Here is a 23,790-nt window from a genome sequence, read left to right as displayed (position 1 = left end):
AAAAATTAAGCAACAAAATCAAATTCATATAAAAATTCTAGACTTGTGCAAACTCTAAATCATTCAAATTTCCTTAATAGCTTATTGTTTTAGGAAGAAGCTGCATTTCCACTTTTGAGCTGCTCTTTTTAAATATGTTTGCAGGCTCGAGTTGGTGTGATGTTAGTAGGCCCTGCAGGTGGAGGGAAGACAACAATTAGAACAATTTTAGAAAAAGCCTTGGTAATTTTACCAACTGTGTGTTTGGAAAAAATTTCAAAAAAAAATACTGTTTTGCAGGTAAGATATTTCAATGCCTTTTCTTATATGTTTAAACTCCTGGGTTAGTTTTATTTTTAATATTTAAAGGCATTTGTTTTAAAACCTCATTCATAATCCAGCATAAATCAGATTCTTCTTTGAGTGGTCCCCATGGGTGCTCCACAGTAGGTGTCGGGCTTGCCCCGGTGCCACAGATTGGAAATTTCCAGCAGTCTCCGTCGCGTCGTGCATGCGCCGATGCGCGTCGGTCCTTCACGCGCTTTCGGTCATGTGCACGATCCGGTCCCCGCCAGTTCCTTCGCAACCGCCAACGACTGCAGACGGAATCTGCTCTGGCTCCAACGCCTGAGAAAGATAAAAACTGCGTTTACGTACTGTTAGTAGTTATTAGTTCATAGTTTAGTTATTACCGTTGAAGTTCTTTGTGTTAGATGTGTATATAGTTTAAAAAGAAAAGAAAAGGGGAGAGGAACAGAGGCGGCCGCCTCAGGCGGTCTGCTATCTTAAGGCCGCGAACGTTATCTGTTCCTGGACTGAGTAGCTGTTAAGTGCTCTATAAACATTCAAAGACTTAAATGCCCGGACAATGTTTTCGCTGGGGTTTAAGAAATGTGAGTCATGCCGTGAGGCCATGCCTGCCTCAGATGGGTATAGCAAGTGTATTCATTGCCTCAGGGAGACCCACGTTCCACAAAAGTGTCCTCATTGCTCTAAGCTTACAGCTAGAGCCCGAAAGGACAGGGAAATGAGGCTGAAGATGATTCTATTTGATAAGGCCCTCCAGCCTGGACCATCAGAGAAGCCCCACAAAGAGGGGCCCTCAGGGTCGCACAAGAGGAAGGCGGCTTCCCTAACCTCCTCTGTGCAAAAGAAGAAGAAGCTCTTCCCAGCTCGATCCCTGCCAATAACATCTGCGAGCGGCACGAGCGGAGCACAGGGCCCTGACCCATTGGCTGCTCATAGCAGGAAGACCGCAGCGCACGCAGCTGTGCAAGGGCCTCCGACCATTAAGCAGTCGGCACTGAGGGCCCTGCAGGCTCCAGAATCGGCGGCACCGGCTCTCACGGCACCGAGCATCGTGGCACCGACGGCACCGGAGCGAGGGTACCTGGCACAGGGCCCAACGGTGCCGGAGGAAACTACCCGCGCGGCACAGTGCGTAGTAGCACCAAGCACGGCACTGACTACGGTGTCAAGGTCCCTGGCACTGGAGGGGGTGGCACCTGCTACTCAGGAATGGGGAAAAGTAAAGGCCAAAACCCGGCACCGCAGCCCATCTCTGGACGTCATCGCATTGCCGTTATCGCCTAGCTCTCCCCCCGAGATACACCAGGCAGCAACTCCAACAGCCTGCTTCAGACCTCCATCCCTGTTCCTTCAACTACCATCCCCCTGGCTCAGACAACTTTCACCAACCTCCAGCAGGGATCCCTATGAATACTATTACAGAGTATCTCCGCCATTGTCAACATCATCTCGGAGGTCATGCCCTTCTAGGCACCATATGTACACATTCCAGTCGTGGTCCAGATCTCCATCACTGGCCCTTGCCCCTGTTGTTATGGCCGTCCTTACCATAAGGGACACCGGCACAGGGGGGTCTAGATCTGGGGGTAGATCCCCATCCACACCTCGCCAACACCCCTTCACACAGTCTCACCCTGGAGGAAGATCACAGCTTTCCCAGCCAGAAATTGGTCCAAAGGCCCTGGACCCCCCTCCAGAACCCTCAAAAGAGCAAGCATATGAACAGTCAGGAACCTGAGGAATTAGAGGAGGTATATCATAGCGATGCCTCCTCGTCCTCCCCAGATGAGGCGGTTGTCCCCAGGGATATCTCTGCCCCGGACGACCTTAAGCGATTCCAAGAACTGTTCAAGAGGGTAGCACAAACACAGGACATTCAAATAGCAGAGGTGCAGGAAAAACATCATAAACTCCTGAAAAATTTGTGACCCCCAGCTTCATCCAAGATCACCATCCCACTAGGTGAAGCGATTATGGAATCAGCCACCAACATATGGCAGACTCCGGCCTCCATCCCACCCACGAATTAGAGGGCGGATAAGAAATACTTTGTTCCAGCCAAAGTCATGGAATTCCTGTTTAGCCATCCCGAGCCGAATTCCCTGGCGGTCGAATCATCACAGCATAGAGCCAAGACACCCCAATATAAGTCAGGAGGGTCAGATAAAGATGTGAGGAAATTAGACCTATTCGGCAGGAAGGTCTGTTCCTCCTCTACCTTACTACTGTGAATGGCAAATTATGCCACACACCTGTCGAACCACAACTTCGACAATTATTCCAGACTTACCTCCCTCATGGATTTCCTTCCAGAGGACAAGAAACCAGTCCTCAAAGCGATCGTCCAGGAGGGCTACGCGGCCTCATGAGCAGGAGTTCAGATTGCCCTGGATGTGGTGGACACGGCAGCACGTTCCAGAGCCACAGCAGTGGTAATGAGTAGGGAATCGTGGCTCCAGACGTCTGCTATTCCCAGAGATCTGCAAACAAAAATCGTAGATCTTCCATTTGATAGACAAAGGTTATTTGCAGATTCAACCGACTTGGTCCTACACTCCAGCAAGGACTCGAGAGCCACACTTAGGACCCTGGGTATATACGCCCTCCCCCGTACAGGAAGAAGAAATTTTACCCACAGCAAAGGCGTTACGCTTGTCAACCACAGCGTACACAATATCAACAGGGTTATGACCAGGGGTGCCAGCAGCAGCAGTAGTATAGGGCCCCTAGACATCGCCCCCAGCAGGGTTGCGCACCCTCCGGGCAAGCCCTGAGACAGCAAGTTTGACGGGTATGTCGAGGACTGCAAGATCAAGACCATCTCTCAATGCCAGTCACAGCACATGTTTCACCATCGGCTCAAACTGTTCTACTCTCAATGGCAAAACATCACTACAGACAAATGGGTATTGGAGATTATAGCCACGGGATACACGATCCCCTTCCAATCACTACCACCACTGAAACCTCCCACCAGCTCCTTTTTCAAGGACCCCTCTCACAAGACAAGGTTAAAACAGGAGGTAGACCATCTCATGTTTATAGGGGCGGTGGAGAGAGTACCGGAACAGTTCCAAGGGAAAGGCTTCTACTCACGATACTTCCTAACAGAGAAGAAGACAGGAGGCTGGAGGCCAATCCTGGATTTACGGGCCCTCAACCGGTATTTGCGCAAACAGCGTTTCAGGATGACTACAGTTGCCTCCGTAATCATGGCACTGGACAATGGAGACTGGTTTGCAGCCCTCGACTTACAGGACGCGTATTTTCATATAACAATTCACCCAGCACACAGACGTTTTCTCCGATTCACAGTAGGCAGGGAGCATTACCAATACAGAGTTCTTCTGTTCGGTCTCTCTTCGGCGCCCAGAGTTTTTACCAAAACACTGGCGGTAGTATCAGCTTACCTACACAGGCAGGGTGTCTTCATTTTTCCACACCTAGACGACTGCCTACTGAAAGGGGCTTCGAAGGCAGAGGTCCTACGCATGATACGCATCACTACAAACACATTCGCCTCGTTGGGCCTAGTTATCAACCTTTCAAAATCAAAGACCGAGCCCACGCAAAATATAGAGTTTATAGGGGCACTCATAGGCTCTATTACATCAAGAGTATACCTGCCCGATGCCCGTTTCTGCTCCATCAGATCCCTGGTACAAGTAATGATGTACAGCCCCACAGTGCCAATCCTAACATGCCTACAACTGTTGGGACACATGGCGACCACCACGTTTGTGGTACAGAATGCCAGGCTGCATATGCAAGGCCTGCAGCATTGGTTGGCGAGCGTTTACAAACCAATAGTCCATACCATCCACAGGGCAGTATCGCCCACAACAGAGGTACGAAGGTCACTGGCATGGTGGGCAGATCCCAAGAACTTGCTAGTAGGGGTGCCCTTCTGCCAACCACAAATTACCATTTTTCTCATGACAGATGAATCCCACATGGGATGGGGAGCGCACATCGGCAACAAAGTAACTCAAGGGCTATGGTCCCCCACAGAAAAGACACTGCACATAAACATACTAGAGCTCAGAGCAGTGTTCAATGCGTGCAGACGTTTTCGAAAATACTTGCACAGCAAAGTAGTCAGGATAAATACCGACAACACCTCCACCATGTTTTATATCAACCGACAAGGAGGGGCCAGCTCTTGCGTGCTCTGCGTCAAGGCTGTCCGGTTGTGGAACTGGTGCATTGTCAACAATATAATCCTAAAAGCCTCATACTTACCGGGTGTCCACAATGTGAAGGCGGACCAACTCAGCAGACGCTTTGCGCTCATGCACGAGTGGCAGATCCATTCCAACCTGCTCCAACAAGTGTTTCACAAATGGGGGTTTCCCCAAATCGATTTGTTTGCCACTCACAACAACAAGAAATGCCCTCAGTACTGCTCCAGAGCAGGCATAGGACAGGGATCCTTGGGGGATGCCTTCATGGTGCCATGGAAGGGTCCTCTACTCTATGCGTTCCCTCCCACAACACTCATCCACAAGGTTTTAGAGAAAGCCAAAAGGGAGACAGCACATATGATACTCATAGTCCCAACCTGGGACCGACAGCAATGGTTCTCTCTGCTTCTGCGCATGTCATGCCGCCCGCCACTCCCCCTACCGGTAGTGCCGGGCCTTCTCACGCAGGCTCAGGGGTCCATAGTGCACCCACATCCTCAAGGACTCCGCCTACAGGCGTGGCTAATCCATGGCTCAGCGCCTTAGAGAGCACATGTTCGGAGGGAGTGAAACAAGTCTTGGAGTTCAGTCGAAGGAATTCCACTAGAAGGACTTACGTGTTGAAGTGGAAACAATTTGTCTCCTGGTGCTCTTCTAAGCAGTTAGCTCCTTTGGACGTCCCTATAACTGTAATTCTAGAATACCTGCTGGAGCTAAAACAAGATGGGCTCTCCATATCCTCACTAAAGTTCCATCTCGCAGCTATATCAGCGTTTCAACACAAAGAGGAAGGGCCAACCATATTCACCCATCCTTGGTTCCTAAAGGGGCTGGCAAACCTGTACCCCCCTCGGAAACCTCTATCACCGTCATGGAGCTTGGACTTGGTCCTCCACATGCTGTCGGGACCACCCTTTGAACCATTGGCCACGGTACCCCTCCGGTTACTTACCATGAAGACAACCTTTCTTCTCGCGATTACGTCAGCCCGTAGGGTGAGCGAACTTGCAGCAATGATGGCAACACCACCCTGCACAGTATTCTCAAAGGAAGCGGTGATCTTACGATTACACCCAGCCTTCGTTCCAAAGGTTTCCTCAGAGTTCCACATTAATGAACCAATAGTATTGCCCTCATTTTATCCTAAGCCTCACAATTCCAGCAAGGAGGCGCGGCTGCACCTAGTTGATGTGAGGAGGGCATTGGCCTTTTACATAGACAGAACTAAGCCCTTCCGGAAAACGGGCAGACTCCTGGTGTCCCTTGCACCCAGGTCGAAAGGGGAAGGCCTATCCTCACAAAGGATTTCAAACCACATCGTATCCTGCATAAGACTGTGTTATGAGCGTCGTAAGACCCCTCTGCTAGTTCTGCCCAGGGCTCACTCCACCAGAGCGATGGCGGCATTGACAGCCTTCTTCAAGGGAATCGCGCTAAGAGACATCTGCAGAACGGCGACTTGGTCATCTTACGACACCTTCGCCAAGCATTATGCCATGCACAGGGTGTTTGATGAGGATACACGCCTGTCGACAGCAGTCCTCTCAAGGGCAAGCTGCACATAAATCGGGTACCCACCTCCTTTTTTGGGGTCAGTGCTGGGTAGTCACCTACTGTGGAGCACCCACGGGGACCACTCGAAGAAGAAAGAAAAGTTACTCACCTGTGTAGTAACGATGGTTCTCCAAGATGTGTCCCCGTGGGTGCTCCACTACCCACCCGTTCCTCCCCACTTCGGAGCTCTGTTTCGTGTTTTTCAGAAGCATCCGGGGCGGTTGGTCAAGGAACTGGTGGGGACCGGATCGCACACGTGACTGAAAGCGTGCAAAGGACCGAGGACCTGACGGAGACTGCTGGAACTTTCTGATCTGCGGCGCCGGGGCAAGCCCAGCACCTACTGTGGAGCACCCACAGGGACACATCTGGAAGAACCATCGTTACTACACAGGTGAGTAACTTCTCTATTTTATGGCAAACAGGAAAGATCCATATCCTTTTTTTTGTTTTTAAACAATTGGGTGCTTTGGAAAAGTAACAATATCTCTGTATATTAGAGAAAGTATTTTGAAAAGTTCCCAAAGGTGTTTGATATCCAGCTCCCACTGAGAGTCAGCAGGAGTTGCATGTTTCAATCTGTTAAGCACTTTTGAAAATTTCACTCTGAACTGTGGGGATGGGAAGAACAAGTTTCCTAACTAAACTCAGTCTTTGTGCCTGTGCCCTTGACTTAGGAAGACTACCCATGTGGCTGAGAGGTAACTTGCTCTTGCTTATTCATTCAGTTGTTGGCCTTTCTACTGACTGCCACTAGTGTGCTCATATATATCAGCAATATGGGCCTCTGTCTACTAGATGAGATAGAGGCAATTTTTAGTACTTATAGACCTTTACTATATTTAAACCAATAATAACCTAGTAATGAAATACTTTGTCTCATTACTAATTCCTTGTGTCATCTAATACCTATTGTTTGGAATCAATTAATCAGGCATACACTTGGTAGCTGAGAAAACTGAAAACAATCTATATTTCAAAATCAGTACATATTTTGAGCTTCCATTTTTATATTAATTATTTATTTATTTAATGTGTTTTATTCTTGTAATTAAATTTGATTTTAATTCACCTTTTAAAATATGATTCAAAGAAGAGATTCAAAATTCAAATCATTTTAGATAAGAAGTAGCCCAGTAATAATCTTGCAATTAAGAATTTATTGCATGATGCTGAACCACAAAAAAAAGTTCATATATGATGCAGCAAGACTTAACAATAACAAATCTGGAGATGAGTGCTGCAAAAGATTTATGTAAACAAATGTGAAGCATAAATTACTCTTCCTTTTTAATGCAAACATTTAACATTTAATTGGTAGTTCATTAACATGAGCTATTTTGGTTATAAGTGCAAATTTCCATTTTGCAAACTGGCCAAAAAATTTACTGCTACTTTGAGTGCTGGTTTATCTCCATTCTTTTGTAGGTGAACACCAGAAGTTTTTCCCTGAGTGCTATCCATAGGTGATTGGCTCTGGTACCCTCTGGAGTGGGGCACATATGCACCAGTTAGGGGGACCATCACCAGCATCCCACTTCAGTTCCTACTTACTGCCCATGATGGTGCTGGAATGTTCGCTTGCCTTAGCGAGTATTTTACTCTTTCAGTATTTTTTCTAGTTTTTTTTACACTTTCCTATAGTTGTTGAGAGTAGTTTCTAATGTAATTCTTATTAGTTTCCTTACTGTAAATATAGATATAGAATAAGTTAGTTAGTCCCCTATGGCACTTGACACCAATCTCTGACTAAACAATACCAGTCTCCAGAGACCAACTCCAGTTTCCAGAATTGAAATGGAGGTCTCTTCCAGTCATCAGAGCCCTGGCTCCATTCCCAGAGGATGAAATGTGATTTGCCAGTCAGTCATTGCCAATCCACCAAGCATTGTTGCTGTAGAGATAATGCAAGACTTCAAGATACTAGCACCAATCCTGGAGGATTGAGCAGGGGACAGTTGGTAGGGAAGAGGCAAAAATACCTCAACAGTACTACTCTGGTCCCCAAAACAAATTCCTTCATCCTCAGAGTTGGAAGGAGAGGAGGTGGTTGTGCCAGAGGGCCTAGGTAGCACCCATCAGTAAACACAGGGATTTCCCATGCAACCACCAAAAAAGCATATGGCCACAGGGACAGTGGCTGGTTCCCTGGCAGTTCTGGAAACCTCCCATATCAGAACATATGCAGTGATTAGCTTCAGATACATCTGAGCAGTGATCAGCAACAGTCTCCCATCCGCCCCCAAACTCAGAAGAGGAGTTGGAAAAGGGTGTCCATGGGCAGCCAACATCAGCCAAAGCTCCCCCTGTGTGGAAAACAGAGTTGGTTGAGCATCTGTGCCCACATCCCAGAGGCAAAAGTGTGCTGTTGCAGCACATCAATAAGAACTGGCCACTGGCCCAGCCTACACACAGCCAACTTTTTGCTCCCCATTACTGGTGACTCGGATCCAGTAGTGCTGCCATGGCAGTGCTACACTGTCCCTTTTGCCCCAAAAGGGGCAGTGAGGTGAAAGCACTGCAGGATTCTACTGGTAAAGCTGCCAACAGAAGGGACCAAAATGGGCAGCTGCTATGGGGCCCAGCAATCATAGCTGTCTCATGTACTGGATGGTTTGTCCAACCAGCCAATGGTCCAGAGATTAGCGTGGGACTGTAGTCAGACAGAACCCTCCCTTTTCTCTACTCCATCTTGTCTCTCCTGGGTGCTTCAGAGCACCAAAGGTTAACAGCTCAGCCCTGGAATGCCTGAGAGCGCAGATGTGCTTATCTCAGCCACAGTCTTGAAGCACCAGAGCAGAAACAATGGGTTAATAAACAGCTGAGCTTCGGACTGCCCTTGGTTAATTACCATCTGTTGATTCGCCTACACAAACGTCCCAGATGGAGGAAAAATCTCCGGCCCACAAAGAAAGAATGCCCTAAAATTATCTCCACCCCACAGGTGTGAACCAGCCCTGTGAGAACCAGTGTCTTGAGACAAGGTAATTCAATTAGCACCCTTTTGGATAAGGAAGAAGCATACGTGACCCAATGGGTATAAAGTAAGGGTCCGGCAGCCCCTCTAATTGAGCTCCAATTACCTCTACCTGCCTGTCAGGAGAGTCGTTGCCTCCTGAGGTCCTCGTTATTTATTGCTTCTTCCCAAGGGATTGAGTGAAACACTGTCCACGCCACATTGGTAATGTGGGGGTGAGAATAAGACCTGTGAAGTGTATTGCTTTCCTTTTGTTTTCTTTGTGCACATTCAATAATAGATCTATGAATTGTTACATGCTAGCTATTGACACTAGAGAATAAAGTGTAAACCTTGTAATCTTTGTAACAAAGTATAAACCTTGTAAGTTTGCAACAAAGTATATACCTTGTAATCTTGTAACCATAAGAGTTAAGTCTCCTTAGTCAATAAATAGCTGGTTAAATTGTAACCTGACTCTCCCTGTTACTGTGCAAGCCGAACACAAAACAAAGAACCCAGCTGTAATTAGCCTGGTCATTAGTAAGAGAGCGCTGAGAGCTGAGTGCTGAGTCTTGGCGCCTCCACGGGACAGACTCTCTGGGACACCCATCAGCCACCCCTGGCTGCCCGCTGCGAAGGGACTTTCTTGTCCTAGCAGTTAAAGACTTGAGTGTGGGAAGCTCTCAGTGCAACCATTGGGGCACCCGTCAGCCTGTCTTGGCTGCCCGCTGGGAAGGGACTTTTCCTGTCCTAGCAGTTAAAGACTCGGGCGTTAGGACCTTGGGGCATCCGTCAGCCTGCCCGGGCTGCCTGCTGTGAAGGGGCTGTCTGTCCTAGCAGTTAAAGACTTGGATGAAAATAAGGGTATCTTACCCGACCATTGGCTAACAGGGACATGGTGACCAGCAGCAGGTGTTGAGCCCACCTCATGTTCACTGCTGGTGGCAGGAAGCAGAGTGAGCTGACCCCATTCCTCTCCACTCCCCCAGCTCCCAGCTACATCTCTGCTTCCCAACACCAGTGAGTACAGAATGTGCTTCCACCGTTTCCCCTTAGTCCCTTCCTGTAAGCAACTTGACTGGCAGCTGGGGGAATCTGTTCTAGTCTGGTGAATCTTCCTCCAGATGGAATCTAGCAACATAAAAATGAAAACCCTTTCAGCTTGCCAGGCCTATTAGCATAACACTGAACCTGTGAAAGAGCCATTAAGCAGTAATGAAGCCAACAGGCATGTGCAAGCCCAGAGATACATACTGTCAGTTTCTGAATTAGCTGACTAAAACAGTTGTGCATTACTGTAATATGTCTACAGAACGTTAGTGTAAAATTTGTTTTCGATATTTAATTAGATATTTGTTGATGAAGATTACAAAATCACATCTCTAAAATAATCCTTGTTTAGATTTTTAGATCTGTGTATTCATCTTTAGCCTTAAACGTTTGGCTCTTCAAACATATAGTTATTTAAAATAAATTCTTCAAAAGACCAACCTGATCTAAAATAAAATAAATTGCTATCACACCAAAACTTGCTTCCAAAATGTTTATGTACTTTCTGTCCATCCCTGCTGTAATTTCTACCTTAACCTCTCACTGAAGAGAGTCCGTATAGGGACAATATCCCTTTTCTTCCAAATAGCTGGACAAATGAGTTTGCCTTTTCTCTACTTCTGTCTATTTAATGAACTAGGTTAAGAGAACCTTCCACTAGAATCAGCACCTTAATAAGGTATTTTAAGGAGAACCTTTGCTGTGCCTAAAATCTTTGGACACCCATGTTTAACATAAACATATGGTGAAATTTCATTAACATGTCTGTTCTTAAGGAGATCACACAAAATAAATTAGTGTTCCATTTTTCTTAAAGCAATGAACTTTGTTATGAACACACTAAAATTATCTGAATGATAAATTTAAAATAATGTCTTTGTTTTGTTGCATTAAATATGTAGTCATCAGAAACAATTACTTTATGAAGATTTTGAATACATTTAAAATATAAAATCAGCTTAAAATATTGATTAAGGAGATGTAAAACAGAGAAGAGCTGAATCATGTATTCCATAATATTTAGTATTGTATTCAGCAAGAGAGTTGACTTGCCCTTGCTACAAAGTTTTTGCAAATAAATCTCTGACGAACTTCAGGGTGACATCAAAAAATCTGTGGCTGATATTTTTTATTCCCAAATTTAGTGCTTTTACTTAGGTACCCTCTGTGTGGGCAGCCTTCATACTCTGATGTGTAGTGGAAAGCATGCTCCTTTTGGTTTAGAAAGAAATTTTAGCAGAATTCTTTTCAAATGTAATTTGCTGTATTTGGGTTCAGGATTTGGCTGGAAAGGGCAAGCAGTGAGGGGAAGGGAAGGGAAGAAAAGAGGTAGACTGTGGGGAGAGCTGAATTGGGGTTGAGTATGGATGGGGCTACAGGCTGGGGAATTTGACTCTCCAAGTATCAGCTTCACATCAGGCATAGGGGTATCAATATCTTCCCATAGCTCAATGGTTAGCTTATTGGGGAGGCTCCAAGGAGAACATGCAGTGCAGTGTTGCAGTGTTATGAGCCACCTGCCAATCTGTAGGCATGTTGATAAATGAACACAAATAAACATTTGTCCTGGTTCAGAGGACAGAGTTTATTGGAGGAGTGCTCAACTGTACCCAAACCAGAGCATTCCTGCCAAAGCCATGTTCAGGTAAGCTGCGTCTACACGTGCACGCTACTTCGAAGTAGCGGCAGTAACTTCGAAATAGCGCCCGTCACGTCTACACGTGTTGGGCGCTATTTCAAAGTTGAAATCGACGTTAGGCGGCGAGACGTCGAAGTCGCTAACCCCATGAGGGGATGGGAATAGCGCCCTACTTCGACGTTCAACATCGAAGTAGGGACGTGTAGACGATCTGCGTCCCGCAACATCGAAATAGCGGGGTCCTCCATGGCGGCCATCAGCTGGGGGGTTGAGAGATACTCTCTCTCCAGCCCTTGCGGGGCTCTGTGGTCACCGTGGGCAGCAGCCCTTAGCCCAGGGCTTCTGGCTGCTGCTGCTGCAGCTGGGGGTCCGTGCTGCATATACAGGGTCTGCAACTAGTTGTTGGCTCTGTGTATCTTGCACTGTTTAATGAAAGTGTGTCTGGGAGGGGCCCTTTAAGGGAGCGACTTGCTGTTGAGTCCGCCCCGAGACCCTGTCTGCAGCTGTGCCTGGCTCCCTTATTTCGATGTGTGTTACTTTGGCGTGTAGACGTTCCCTCGCTGTGCCTATTTCGATGTTGGGCTGAGCAACGTCGAAGTTGAACATCGACATTGCCAGCCCTGGAGGACGTGTAGACGTTATTCATCGAAATAGCCTATTTCAATGTCGCAACATCGAAATAAGCTATTTCGAAGTTGGGTGCACGTGTAGACGTAGCCGTAATGTCACATCTGATTGTGAAGTCACTGTCCACTCACTCACTACAGCCTCAGGCTGCGAAGACAACTTCATCCCTATTCAGTCTTCCTGCCAAAGGTGGTGTTGCAGTTGAATGTCATTCAGGACATCTTGCCCCTGGTATTCTGTCCAAAGCCTTACCCATCCAATGAGCACACCTTAAACATCAGGCATGCTATGAGATAGAACATGTGCCCTCACTGATAGAAATCACTCATTCCAGAGGCGCTCAGACTACTTTCCTGGCACAGAGCTGTAACATGGTCATTGATACACACCTTCATGATACACTGTGCCATCACCCGGAAGGCCAGAGGCAATGTTGGCTTTGGCAGAGCTGTGTTGCAGTCAGCACTTGATGGACTGTACCCATCTCTGGAAGTACTAGTTGGTAGTCACTTACAATGTAATGGACATGAGCAAGCACTCAAAATGGAAAACATGGTTATTCCCTTTTTGCAACTGTTGTTCAAGATGCTCATGTCCATTTCATGAGTCACCCTCTTTCCCCCTAGCTGGAGTTCTGGGAAGAAGGAACTGAAGAGAGGGGGCTTGTGGTTCTCCTTATATTGACACTTATGTGTGCCACTTCAGAGAAAGCCAAAGCTTGTCCCCTATAGACAACACCAAGGAACAAACTTCTGTCACCAGTGCATGTGGTGAGTGCACACACCTACAATGGAATAGACATGAGCCACACATCTCAAAGAACGATGCTCACCTTTCGTAATTAATTGGGTGTGAGGTTATATTTTTCCATTAAAGAACAGATGCTTTCTTTTTAAAGTTTGCATGGCTGTTTGCTGATATTTCTATCATGTCTGGGAGAAGCAATGATTGTGCAAGCTTTCTATCCATTTTAAATCTGCAACTGTTCTAATTTTTTCAGTCCTAACCAACTAGAAATGCGTAGTGGTTTTACAAAGAAGGCAATTGTCAAATAGAAGGTAGGTGTAGACCACATACATAGTTTCACTTATTACATGTAACAAGTTATGAAATCAGGCCTCTGGGAAGATCCTTTATTACATGGATCCTTTATTAACTCCTTGGGCTACGTATCTCTACTTTTGAGTAAGAAAACAAGTATAAATTCTAGTCAACATATACTGTGTATGAGAATAAATGTAATACTTTGTTGTCCAGTGCTATGTTATTTTGAAGCCTTACTTTCACAAAAGTTACAATATTTCCACCACATTTCCACCACATCAGAAAGAGCTGGTCCTAAATTGAGCCTCAGAAGAAAACCTCAGGTTGGTGAAATGGCTTTTCTAATATCAGAATTAAGGTGTTTAAAAACTCTCTAAAGCTTCTTTATCAGTTTGGATATGAATGACCAGTGGGGCTGACAGCCGCCACAGGGCAAGGTGGGAGGAGGGGCCAGCTCTGTGTCCCTGAAGTGGTAGGACCAAGGGATGCGGAATGGCCTGGGGTGGAAGGGGATGGGCCTAGGGCAATCAGCCCTTACCATCACTCAGGCCATGGCACTGCCCCCCCCCCAACAAGAGTTGCACACAGTGGCAGAGGAAAGCAGTGCCAAAATAGCAGCAGTAGCACCTGAAGCTCTGGGCGTCTTTGAAACATCTGGCCCCTGTGCAACTATCCCCTTACTGCAGCCCTGGCCCCACTGTTTCTGGGTGTGATGGGGTACACTAAGCCCTGATGTCCTCTAGAGGAGTCCAGAGGCCTTGCCAATAGGTGGAGCAGACAAGAGGTCCTCCAGGGAGGATAGAGCAGCTGCCTCTGTGGCAGCCAATCAGGGCCCAGCAGGACAATATGAAAGAAGATGCTGAGCTAGGACCAGGCTGTTCCCTATGCTGCCTGGGAACGCAGCAGCACTTGGACAGCTCCCAGTGTAAGCTGAGCTTAACCTGGGCCAGAGCCAGTCCTTGTGGCCAGAGACTGGCCACAAACCTACTTGAGGAGCTGACAGTACTCTGGACAAGGTGAGTCAGGTCAGGGTGGAAGAAAGCAGACAAGACTGCACGAGATATCCCTGGCCACAGAGAGGTGCTCAAGAGCAGGTCAACTCTGTTACACTGACCAGAAGCGGGGCATCGAGTCACCTCTGTATCCAAGGGGTAATGCATGAGCTGGTGAGGCTGCTGGCCCAGCAGCAGCATGATGCCACAGAGGACCCTGCAGGAAGTCCAGTGGGAGGTTCATCAAGCAACCAAGGCAACAACAAGAGCATCTGTTTCATGAGGACATACTCCAACAATTGGTGACCCTAGTCCTTGATAATTCAGTAAACTCAGGACCTGGGATACCACTAGCCAAGGTTGGGCCACGTGGTGATCCAGAAGCATACCTGGTAAATTTTGAGTGCGTAGCCATGACCACTGGCTGGGACTGAACCAGCTGGACTGCTTGCTTGGCTCTGTTCCTCTGGGGAAGCTCCGGCTGCTTATCAAGCACTGGATGAGGGGGCTGTGGCCAGTTATGGGATTGTGAAAACAGCCATACTGGATTGTCTGAGAGTATGCCCCGAGTGCACCATTTTCTACTGGGACCTGGACTCAAGTGGTGGACAAACATCTCAAAGGCTGGGCCACCCGTTGGCTCAGGCCTGAGTGTGGCACTGCTGGCAAGCTCATGGACTACATAGTCCTGGAGCAATACCCAGAGATTTTGCCCATGCCAGTACAAACCTGGCTATGGCAGCATAATCCAGACTCACTGGCTGCCACTGTCCAGACCACTGAAGACTTTCTCCTGGAAATTGGGCCTAGTACACCCACCTGGCCTTGGCCTGAGAAATGGCTCACCCAAGACGCAGGAATACCCTCCTGAGCAAGGTAAGATGTGCCCAAAAGATCCAACCTGACAAGAAGTGCAGTCCCCCAGGGGTCATCCATGAACATCAAGCCTCACAGGGGTCTTCCTTCCCCAGGACATCATCAAAGCACAGTGCAGGTGACATAAGGGGACTATAGGTATGCTCCCACTATGGGAAGCCTGGACATTTTGGCCATTCCTTCCCCATTATGGAGTATGACTTTCTTGATTGTGAGGTTGCTGAAACATGTAGTGAGCCTGATCTGCGGCATAAGGCCCTTGTGGGCCTAAATCACTATGAGGGGAGATGCATGATCCTTGGGCTGGTAGATTCCCGGTGCTTCCACACTCTGATTTGGGAGTTGGTACTGGACCTTAGCGCCCTCCAATATACCATGCTCTAAAGATGACTTGTGTGCAGGGAGCTATGCATTCCTAACCCACAGCATAGGTCCAATTGAAGGTGAAGGACTGTGAGGCAAAGATTTGGGTTGGCATAGCTAAGCACCTTCTCTGGAAGGTTATAAGTGGTAGAAATTGGCAACAGTTTCCATTGTTGCTCTTTCTCCCAACTAGACCCTCTACCCCAGAGGAACCAACAGCCCAGACATTAAAAGAACTGTTTCACATAGTGAATTTGGACCTATAGGAAGGACCTGCATCCCCAGAGAAGGCTAGGAAATCCTGCCAGCTGCAGTGGAAAGACAGTAAAGCATGGCATGGCTCCAAACTCATCTGGTGGGTGAAACTGAACCAAAGAGATATCATCTTAGCAAAGAACGGTGGCCACTCAGGTCGTATGCCTCTTCTCTCAGGTGGGTCTTCCTACAGAAATCCTTACAGATCCAGGGACAAATTTTATGTCACAGCTGATGAAGGAGGTCTGGACTCTCCTTAAAATCACTTTGGTCCTCCACGTACCAATCCTCAAACAGATGGCCTGGTTGAGAGGTTTAAAAGGATCTTAAAGAATATGTTTTTAAAAATTGCAAATACGGACCTTTGTAATTGGGACCAATTGCTGCCGTACTTGATGTTTGCAGTGCAGGAAGTACCCCAGGCCTCAACAGGCTTTTTGCCCTTTGAATTGTTATATGGCCAATGGCCCCAAGGGATACTGTACCTTGTTAAGTAGGCCTGGGAACAAGCCTCCCTATCCCAAAATGTAATCCAGTGTATGATACAGATGTGCAAATGACTCAGCCAAGTAGCCAGGTTTGTCCGAGAAAACCTAGAGAAGGCACAGCAAACCAATGCCCATCATTATAATACAGGAGCCTAGAAAAGGGTGTGTCAGCTGGGAGACTGAGTCTTGTTGCTGTTACCCACTTCTGAGAATAAACTCTTGGTCAAATGGCAGGGCCCTCATGCAGTTCTATGACAGGTGGGAGAAGTGGACTATGAAATCCATTGTGCTGACAAGAAAAAGGAGAAACAAAATTTTTCATGTCAATCTTCTAAAACCCTGGAAAGCCCAGAAGCCCTATGTTTAGTGCCCTGGCCCCAGAGAGTGCTGGAGGACTTAGGCCCCAAAGTGCAACCCAGCAGACTTACCAATTGCCAACCGGCCATCTACATCAATCCCCCTGCCCCCCAAGGTTATATGGCAGGCTAGGAACCTGTTGGAGCATTTCAGTGATCTGTTTTCCTCATGGCCAGGTCGAAGCAACCTAGTGGCACAGCATATCTGAACATCCCAAGTTGTTAAGCCCCAACACAAGACCTATAGAGTCTGCGAAAAACTTCAGTGGGCCCTAGAGCAAGAAGTTTGGGCCATGTTAGACTTGGAGATTATTGAATAGCCCCAAAGCCATGGTGCAGTCCAGTAGTCCTGGTCCCTAAACCTGATGGTACCTTACATTTCTGTGTGGATTTCTGGGCTTTGAATGCCATTTGCTTACCCCATGTCCCAGGTGGACGACCACCTTGGGAAAACGCTCTACATTACCACATTAGACCTAACAAACGGTTATTGGCAAATACCACTCATGGAGGACTCCAGAGAGAGAAGAGCATTTTCCACCCCTCAAGGGCTCTTCCAGTTTGTAACTGTGCCCTTCAAGCTCCATGGCGCGCCCACCACTTTCCAGTATGTAATGGACCAGGTGCTGCAACATTGTGGCCATTTTGCTGCAGCCTACTTAGATGACATAATTGTCTTTAGTGAGGACTGGAAATCACACCTGACCTAAGTTGCATCAGACTTGCAAGCTCCGTGGGCAACTGAGCTCACAGCGAACCCTAAGAAATGCAAAGTGGGGATGCAAGAGACCAGATATTTGGGATATCTAGTAGGGAATGGAAAAATAAAACCCTTATAAGATAAAACTGAAGCCCTGCACAAAACCCCAGTACCAATAAAAACTCAAGTGTCGGTCATCTTGAGGTTGGCCAGTTTCTATCGCCGGTTTATCCCTGAATTTACAACTCTGGAGGCCCCATTGTCAGACCTCACCAAGGCTTCAGCTTCAAACATACTATGCTACTACCTGGTAGGAGCTCCATTTCAGCTTATTACGGATCATGCACCATTGAAGTGTCTGCAAGAGATGAAGGATATCAATTCCTGCTGTGTGTGGTAGTACCTAGCTTTACAGCCTTATGCCTTTACAGTTGGATATCACCCCAGATCCCCAGCATGACAATGTGGATTTCTTCTCCTGGGCAGGGGCAGCTGCCAGTTTCAGGGACGACTCCAACTGGAACTCTTCTCTGGTGAGGAAGGAGTGTGATGGCATGGACTAAGCCCCAATCCCCTCTACAGGAGGTCAGAGGACTCGGCAGTGGGAGGAGCAGACAAGAGGTCCTCCAGGGAGGATAGAGCGGCTGCCTTTGTGGCAGCCAATCAGGGCCCAGCAGACCAATATAAAAGAAGCTGCTGAGCTAGAGCCAGTCAGTTCTATTCAGGAGCTTGATCCATGCAGATTCCTATCCTTCCTGGGAGCCCAGCAGCACTTGGACAGTTCTCAGGGTGAGCTGAGCTTTGACCTGAGCCAGATCCAGTCCTTGTGGCCAGAGACTGGCCACAAACCTACCTGAGGAGCTGGCAGCACTCTGGACAGGGTGGTTCAGGTCCCACCCTCCAAACTGAGAAGACAATGGACAAGACCACACGAGATGTCATTGGCAACAGAAGGGTGCTCAAGAGCAGGTCAACCCTGTTACAGCAGGCCTGTGAATGAAACACCTTGTGGTGCATTTCCTACTTTGTTGCCAAGGTCCTTGAGTCCCTTATGATGCTAACGGAAGATTTGACTGAGGCCTGGTCCCCACTGAAAAGTTAGGTGAACCCTGCTACATTGCTTAGAGGTCTCAGAAAAATGACACTTCTGAGCAATGTAGTTAAGCTGACCTAACCTCTAGTATAAGCAGTGCAAAGTAAAGGGTTCTTTTTTAAAAAAAACCTAACCACTGCTTCTCAAGATGGTGGATTACCTACACCACTGTTTCCAAAACAGCGTTCCACGGAACCCTGGGGTTCTGCGAAAAAATTCCATTACAATAGCTGATCCCTCTGCAGCTCACTGCTCTGCCCCCACTGAAACAATAGAACTAAACTTAATTGGTTTAACAGCCAACTGAATTTAGTTCCATTATTTCAGTGGTGGCAGAGCAGGGAGCCACAGGGAGCCCCTCACTTGCCCTGCTACCTGAGTGGCCACACCCCTCTGAGTGTGGTTTGGCTCATCCCTGCCAGCGGAACACCTCCACACTAGTTTTCCTTCTTCAGGGTGCTTGTGGCTGGCTGATGTAGTCTCCCTAGCCAGCGCCACAGGTGGGTTAGTCTTGGGGGTGGGTTTATCCCTGAATTTACAACTCTGGAGGCCCCATTGTCGGACCTCACCAAGGCTTCAGCCTCAAACATACTATGCTACTACCTGGTAGGAGCTCCATTTCAGCTTATTACTAAACCCCAAGGCTGAGGCGAGTTAATCCTTGGGGGGGGCAGGTTTATGGCTGAGAGGGGTTGTCTGGGGATGCGGGGGTGGGTTTGGGGCAGAGAGGGGTTAAGTCTGGGAATGAAGGTGGGGGTTTGCAGGATGAGGGTAAAGCTTGGGTTTGGGGGGGCAGATTTGGGGGTTGAGGGCTGAGGCAGGTAAAACCTGGAGCTGGGGGGCAGGTTTGGGGGCCGAGGGGGTTAGAGCCTGGGAATGGGGTTCCACAAAATTCTTCTGAGTTTAAAAGGGTTCCATGGCCAAATAGGGAAACACTGATCTACGCCAACAGGAGAACCCTGTGCCATCACTGTAGGGTGTATCTACACAGAAGCACTGCAGTGTTGCAGTTGCACAGTTGTGCTGTTGTAACAACTAAGGGTCAAATTCAACAAGATCTTTACATGCATATCTGAGTTAATTCACTGATGTCAGTGAGTCTGCTGACATGCCTAAAATTATATACACGCATAACTACTTTTCTGAATCAGGGCCTCACTAATGATTGTTAGATTTGACACTTTGTGGTATATAAATGATGTTGCAAAGCATGCAATAAGTCATAGTCGTTAAGGCTAAATGCTTTATAATTGAAGTAGAATTAAGATTATAGAATGCAAATTCTGCCATTTTTTTAAAAAAAATCTTTATTTCAGTATACGCCAAAGAAAGGAAAAGTGGATACTTTTGTTATAAACCCCAAGTGTGTCACTGTTGGTGAGCTTTATGGACAGACTGATCCTAACACGATGGAGTGGTCTGATGGATTATTGGCATCAGCAGTTCGAACATTTGCAAAACAGTCAACCAAAAAATCTAAGAAAAAGGAGGCAAGCACTGATGCAGCTACAAGAATCCAGGACTTTTACACTGTGAGTTCAGTTATTATTTTCATAATTATGTAATATAAGACTAATATATTCCTTTTAATGCTGACTTGTAAAGTGAGACAACTATAGAGTTTTCAGAAATTAACAAGGTTATTATTTGGGCTCTCCACCCCCTACATCTTTCCTTTCACTGCAATAAGCCTATTCTTTCCTCCTTATTCTTTCCCACCAAGGAGGATATGCAGCAGAATGTCAATTGATGCTCTTTTGGCTAAACTTTATTTGCACCAAAATCAGTGAGTTTTGCCTTGACTCTAACTGGATTGAGATTTGGCCATGAGAGAGCTGCAGATCCTAATCACATACAAGTAGGGACTGACCCACAAATTTGGAAGCCTCCAAAAAACAATGAAAGCTTTGCTCATTCCAAAAGTAGTTCTGCTTTTGAATCTTCAAGCTGTTATGCTAAATTATATTTAATGGATGAGATGTGCACTATAAACTCCCAGCCTATGCAGAATAGAGCTAGGTGGCTTTATGTCGCCTTTGTGCTCTGATGGGCCTGCCCTCCCCCTCTGCTGGAGTGTCTCTTGACCTAGCTTAGGCAGGGCATTGTTTACAGTTAACATTTTTTGGCAGTTGACATTTCTTGCATTTAGTAAAGATGTTTGAAAATGAAATTTAATATGTGTAAATTAGTAAATCTAGAGGTAGAAATTAAAAAGTTCTGTACTTTACTCCAAGGTTAAAATTTGAAATAAATGATTGATGCCTCATTGTTGAAACTATTCATTTTTCAATTGCATATACATCTGATTTGCAGCTGCTGCACATAACAATCTCTCTTGGCCCAAAAATCACAAATCTAGGGGAGCAGATGGCCTCCCAGATTTGTGTATGTTACTATATTACTTTCCTGAGTTGAGTGCTATTGTATAGTTATATATAAATTCATATGTGGTACAAATATGTTTTATCTCCTATCAGAAGTAACAATTCTTTTGGTCTGAAGGTGAAGTTATTGGTAAGTTTGAGTGGTTGAATAACAGCAAGCTTTGAAGTCTATATCAAAGTATATTGTTGGGTTTTTTTTTGCCTAAATCGTCCTACATCCAGCAAGATCCCACATTTCTTCAAGTGAAGTCCCTCTGGGTGCTCAACTTCAGAAGCTTCTGTGCCCTGAGCCTTAGATCAGAGATTTTGGGTAGCAATACCCATTCTGCCCACATGTGCACCCACACCACCTCATGCTCTGCACTGAAGTTGTACATGGTAAACCAGTTGGCTCCTTCTGTTGGCCCAAGACAGAGTCTCCATTTCTTTCAAAGCAAGGTTACTCTCAGAAAAAGAGACATTAAATTCAAACTACTAGCGATGGAGCAATCTTTACATCCACCTTTGGATCCGGAAACAAAGGACCCTCCTTTATATAGACTTCCCTGTACAACAGAGCTGGGAACCCCTGTTCCGCAGTCCAAATCCAGACCATGGGTTGGCTGTATCCAGCCCCCGAGGCTCGGCTTTCCCCTTCATAGTATTCAGCCCATGGTGGGGTGGAGGGTTTTGAGCCCTGAGCCTAACAGGCCAGATCAGGCAACCTGGGCTGGATCCAAACCATGGGCTCTGCCGGGGGTAGGAGGCAGATCCAGGCTCTGCTGCCATGCACTGCTCTTCCCCCAGTTGGGGGAAGAGAGAGGAAGCAGCAACAGAAGCCTGCCCAGAGGCTTCATGCCACTACTCTGATTGGCCAGAATTCTTGGGAGCAGAGGGAGTGGGAGATGAGCCATATATGTCCAGTGGTGAGCAGGTAAGTGCACCCCTATCACTCAGACCCTGCACCCTTCAACTGCTCCTGCACCCCCACCCATCCAGACCCACAACTCCCACCCCCTTCCTGCACCATCCCTCCTACCTTTATGCGGACCCCTCCCTCCAAGACCTCACACCCCAAACCTTCTACCCTCATCCCACCCAGACCCCACTGCAGCCCCTTTCACTCAGACTCTCTGCCTGCACCCTGTTCCTGCACGTTCCCTCCCAGACCCTCACTCCCAGCCTTACCCCTCCTTTCCAGACCCCACAACCCAAATCCTCCATGGTCCTCCTGCCCAGACCCAACAGTCCCCTTTCCATCACTCCTCTCCTACCCAGACTCCCCACCCACAACCTGCTTCTGCCCGCTCCCTCCCATATCTCTCACCCTCACCCTGACCTCTCCTTTCCAGACCCCACACCCCAAATCCTTCTGCCCTCTTCCTTCCACTTAGACCTGCACCCCCAGCCTGCTCCTGAGCATGAGTGAAGGTTTGGGGGGTTTTTTGCATCTCACTTGCGTGGTCCTCAACTGCTTTGTCTACGATTTGATAATACAACTAGTGCCCCTTCTATATAAACATCTCAATCACTGGGGACCAGTGGAGAGATAGGCAGTACTGTAGCATCAAGTACATTTACAATACTGAAGTGCTCATCAACATTAAGCAGAAGTACGTAAGGAACAAATCTAAAAACACCTCTATGAGAAGGCTAAACAGACCTCACATCCCAAGAGGAGTTCCATGATGCCTGCAAGTGAAAAGGTAGTGCAAAGACAAAGGCTGTGTCTACATTACGACCTTCCTTTGAAGGAAGGATGGTAATGAGGCTGTTCGGAGTTTACTAATGAAGTGGTGCTGTGCATAGGCAGCACTCATTAAGCAAATTCTGCTGCGTGGCAACTCCTAAGTTTTAAACTTCGAAGTACCAGCACGCATCTAACCGTGGTGCACCCGCTGGTACTTCAAAGTGCTGTGGCACTCCTCAGGGGTAAGGGGACTTCGAAGATGCCCCAGCATTTTGAAGTGCCGGCGGGTGAGCCGCGGCTAGATGCATGCTGGTACTTCGAAGTTTAAAACTTCGGAGTTGCTCTGGGGGGGAATTTGCTTAATGAAGTGCTGCCTATGCATGGCAGCACTTCGTTAGTAAACTCCGAACAGCCTCATTACTATCCTTCCTTCGAAGGAAGGTGGTAGTGTAGACACATCCAAAGAGTAGTCAGACATTTAAAACAGACTTGGTACTGAGTTTAGATAACTCTCCTTAGAGCATCAGAGACAGGTTGAAAAGACAAAACTTACCATTGAACAATAGTACGTATAGCAAGAAAATGAAGAGTACCAAATACTGCTCTCCTATCTACAGTCCTGAGGGAATCCTATACCAAGCACTTGGTACCACTGGTGTCAAAGCTGTCCTTCACAGGTTCCCACTTGACTCCATCTTTGATACCATCAATACAAGAGCTTAGATATCCAAGGGAGATGATATCTTCTGAGTCAGTTTCCTACCTTAACAATTGAAGGGTTGTCTTTGTCAAAACTCTAAAAGTCATTGATCTCACTGTCAGAGCAGCACACTGGACCCTATATACTCTGGAAGCCAAAAAGTTGTCTCCGTTGTAAGAGTATGTAGAATAGGACTCATTAGACTCTTTTGGTGCAAGTTTCCCCTACCAATTTTAGGTCACATTGCTCTCCCTTACATATTGATATATTACAGAAGGATAGACCTCAAATGGCACCCATGTAGCAGATGCACAGATGTCAGCTTCCACCTATGCCATTTTGGACCTTCCTGGGACCTGGGGAGTTCTATCACCAAAAGTTTACATCATGGTCCTCACAACTCCAGATAGAGAAGAAAAGAGAAGAGCCCATTGTCCTCAATCCCTTTACCATCCTCCTGTACAGCAGCTTCCAGGGGCCTCCCCTCCTCCTTAAGTCCAGATTAATGTTACTGTGCTGGGGCAGAGGATGCTAACTGCAGGTGGTTGGAGCCACCTCAGTGGGGCAAA

At 47.1% G+C, this 23,790-nt stretch overlaps 1 protein-coding gene across 1 annotated transcript in view; it reads left to right on the top strand.

Moving 5' to 3' along the window:
- DNAH14 (dynein axonemal heavy chain 14) overlaps positions 1-23,790 on the top strand; it is a gene marked incomplete at its 5' end in the record, with an annotated part of 447,359 nt that overhangs the window by 198,009 nt on the left and 225,560 nt on the right. The window contains 2 exons of the mRNA XM_074988409.1: positions 145-279; positions 19,785-20,000. Of these exons, the coding sequence (XP_074844510.1) occupies positions 145-279; positions 19,785-20,000 (351 nt within the window). The remainder of the gene's footprint in view (positions 1-144; positions 280-19,784; positions 20,001-23,790) is intronic.

This window comes from Carettochelys insculpta, chromosome 3 (assembly GCF_033958435.1).
Source record: "Carettochelys insculpta isolate YL-2023 chromosome 3, ASM3395843v1, whole genome shotgun sequence".
Classification (NCBI taxonomy): Eukaryota; Metazoa; Chordata; order Testudines; family Carettochelyidae; genus Carettochelys; species Carettochelys insculpta.
This window is presented reverse-complemented; position numbering and strand designations above follow the sequence as displayed.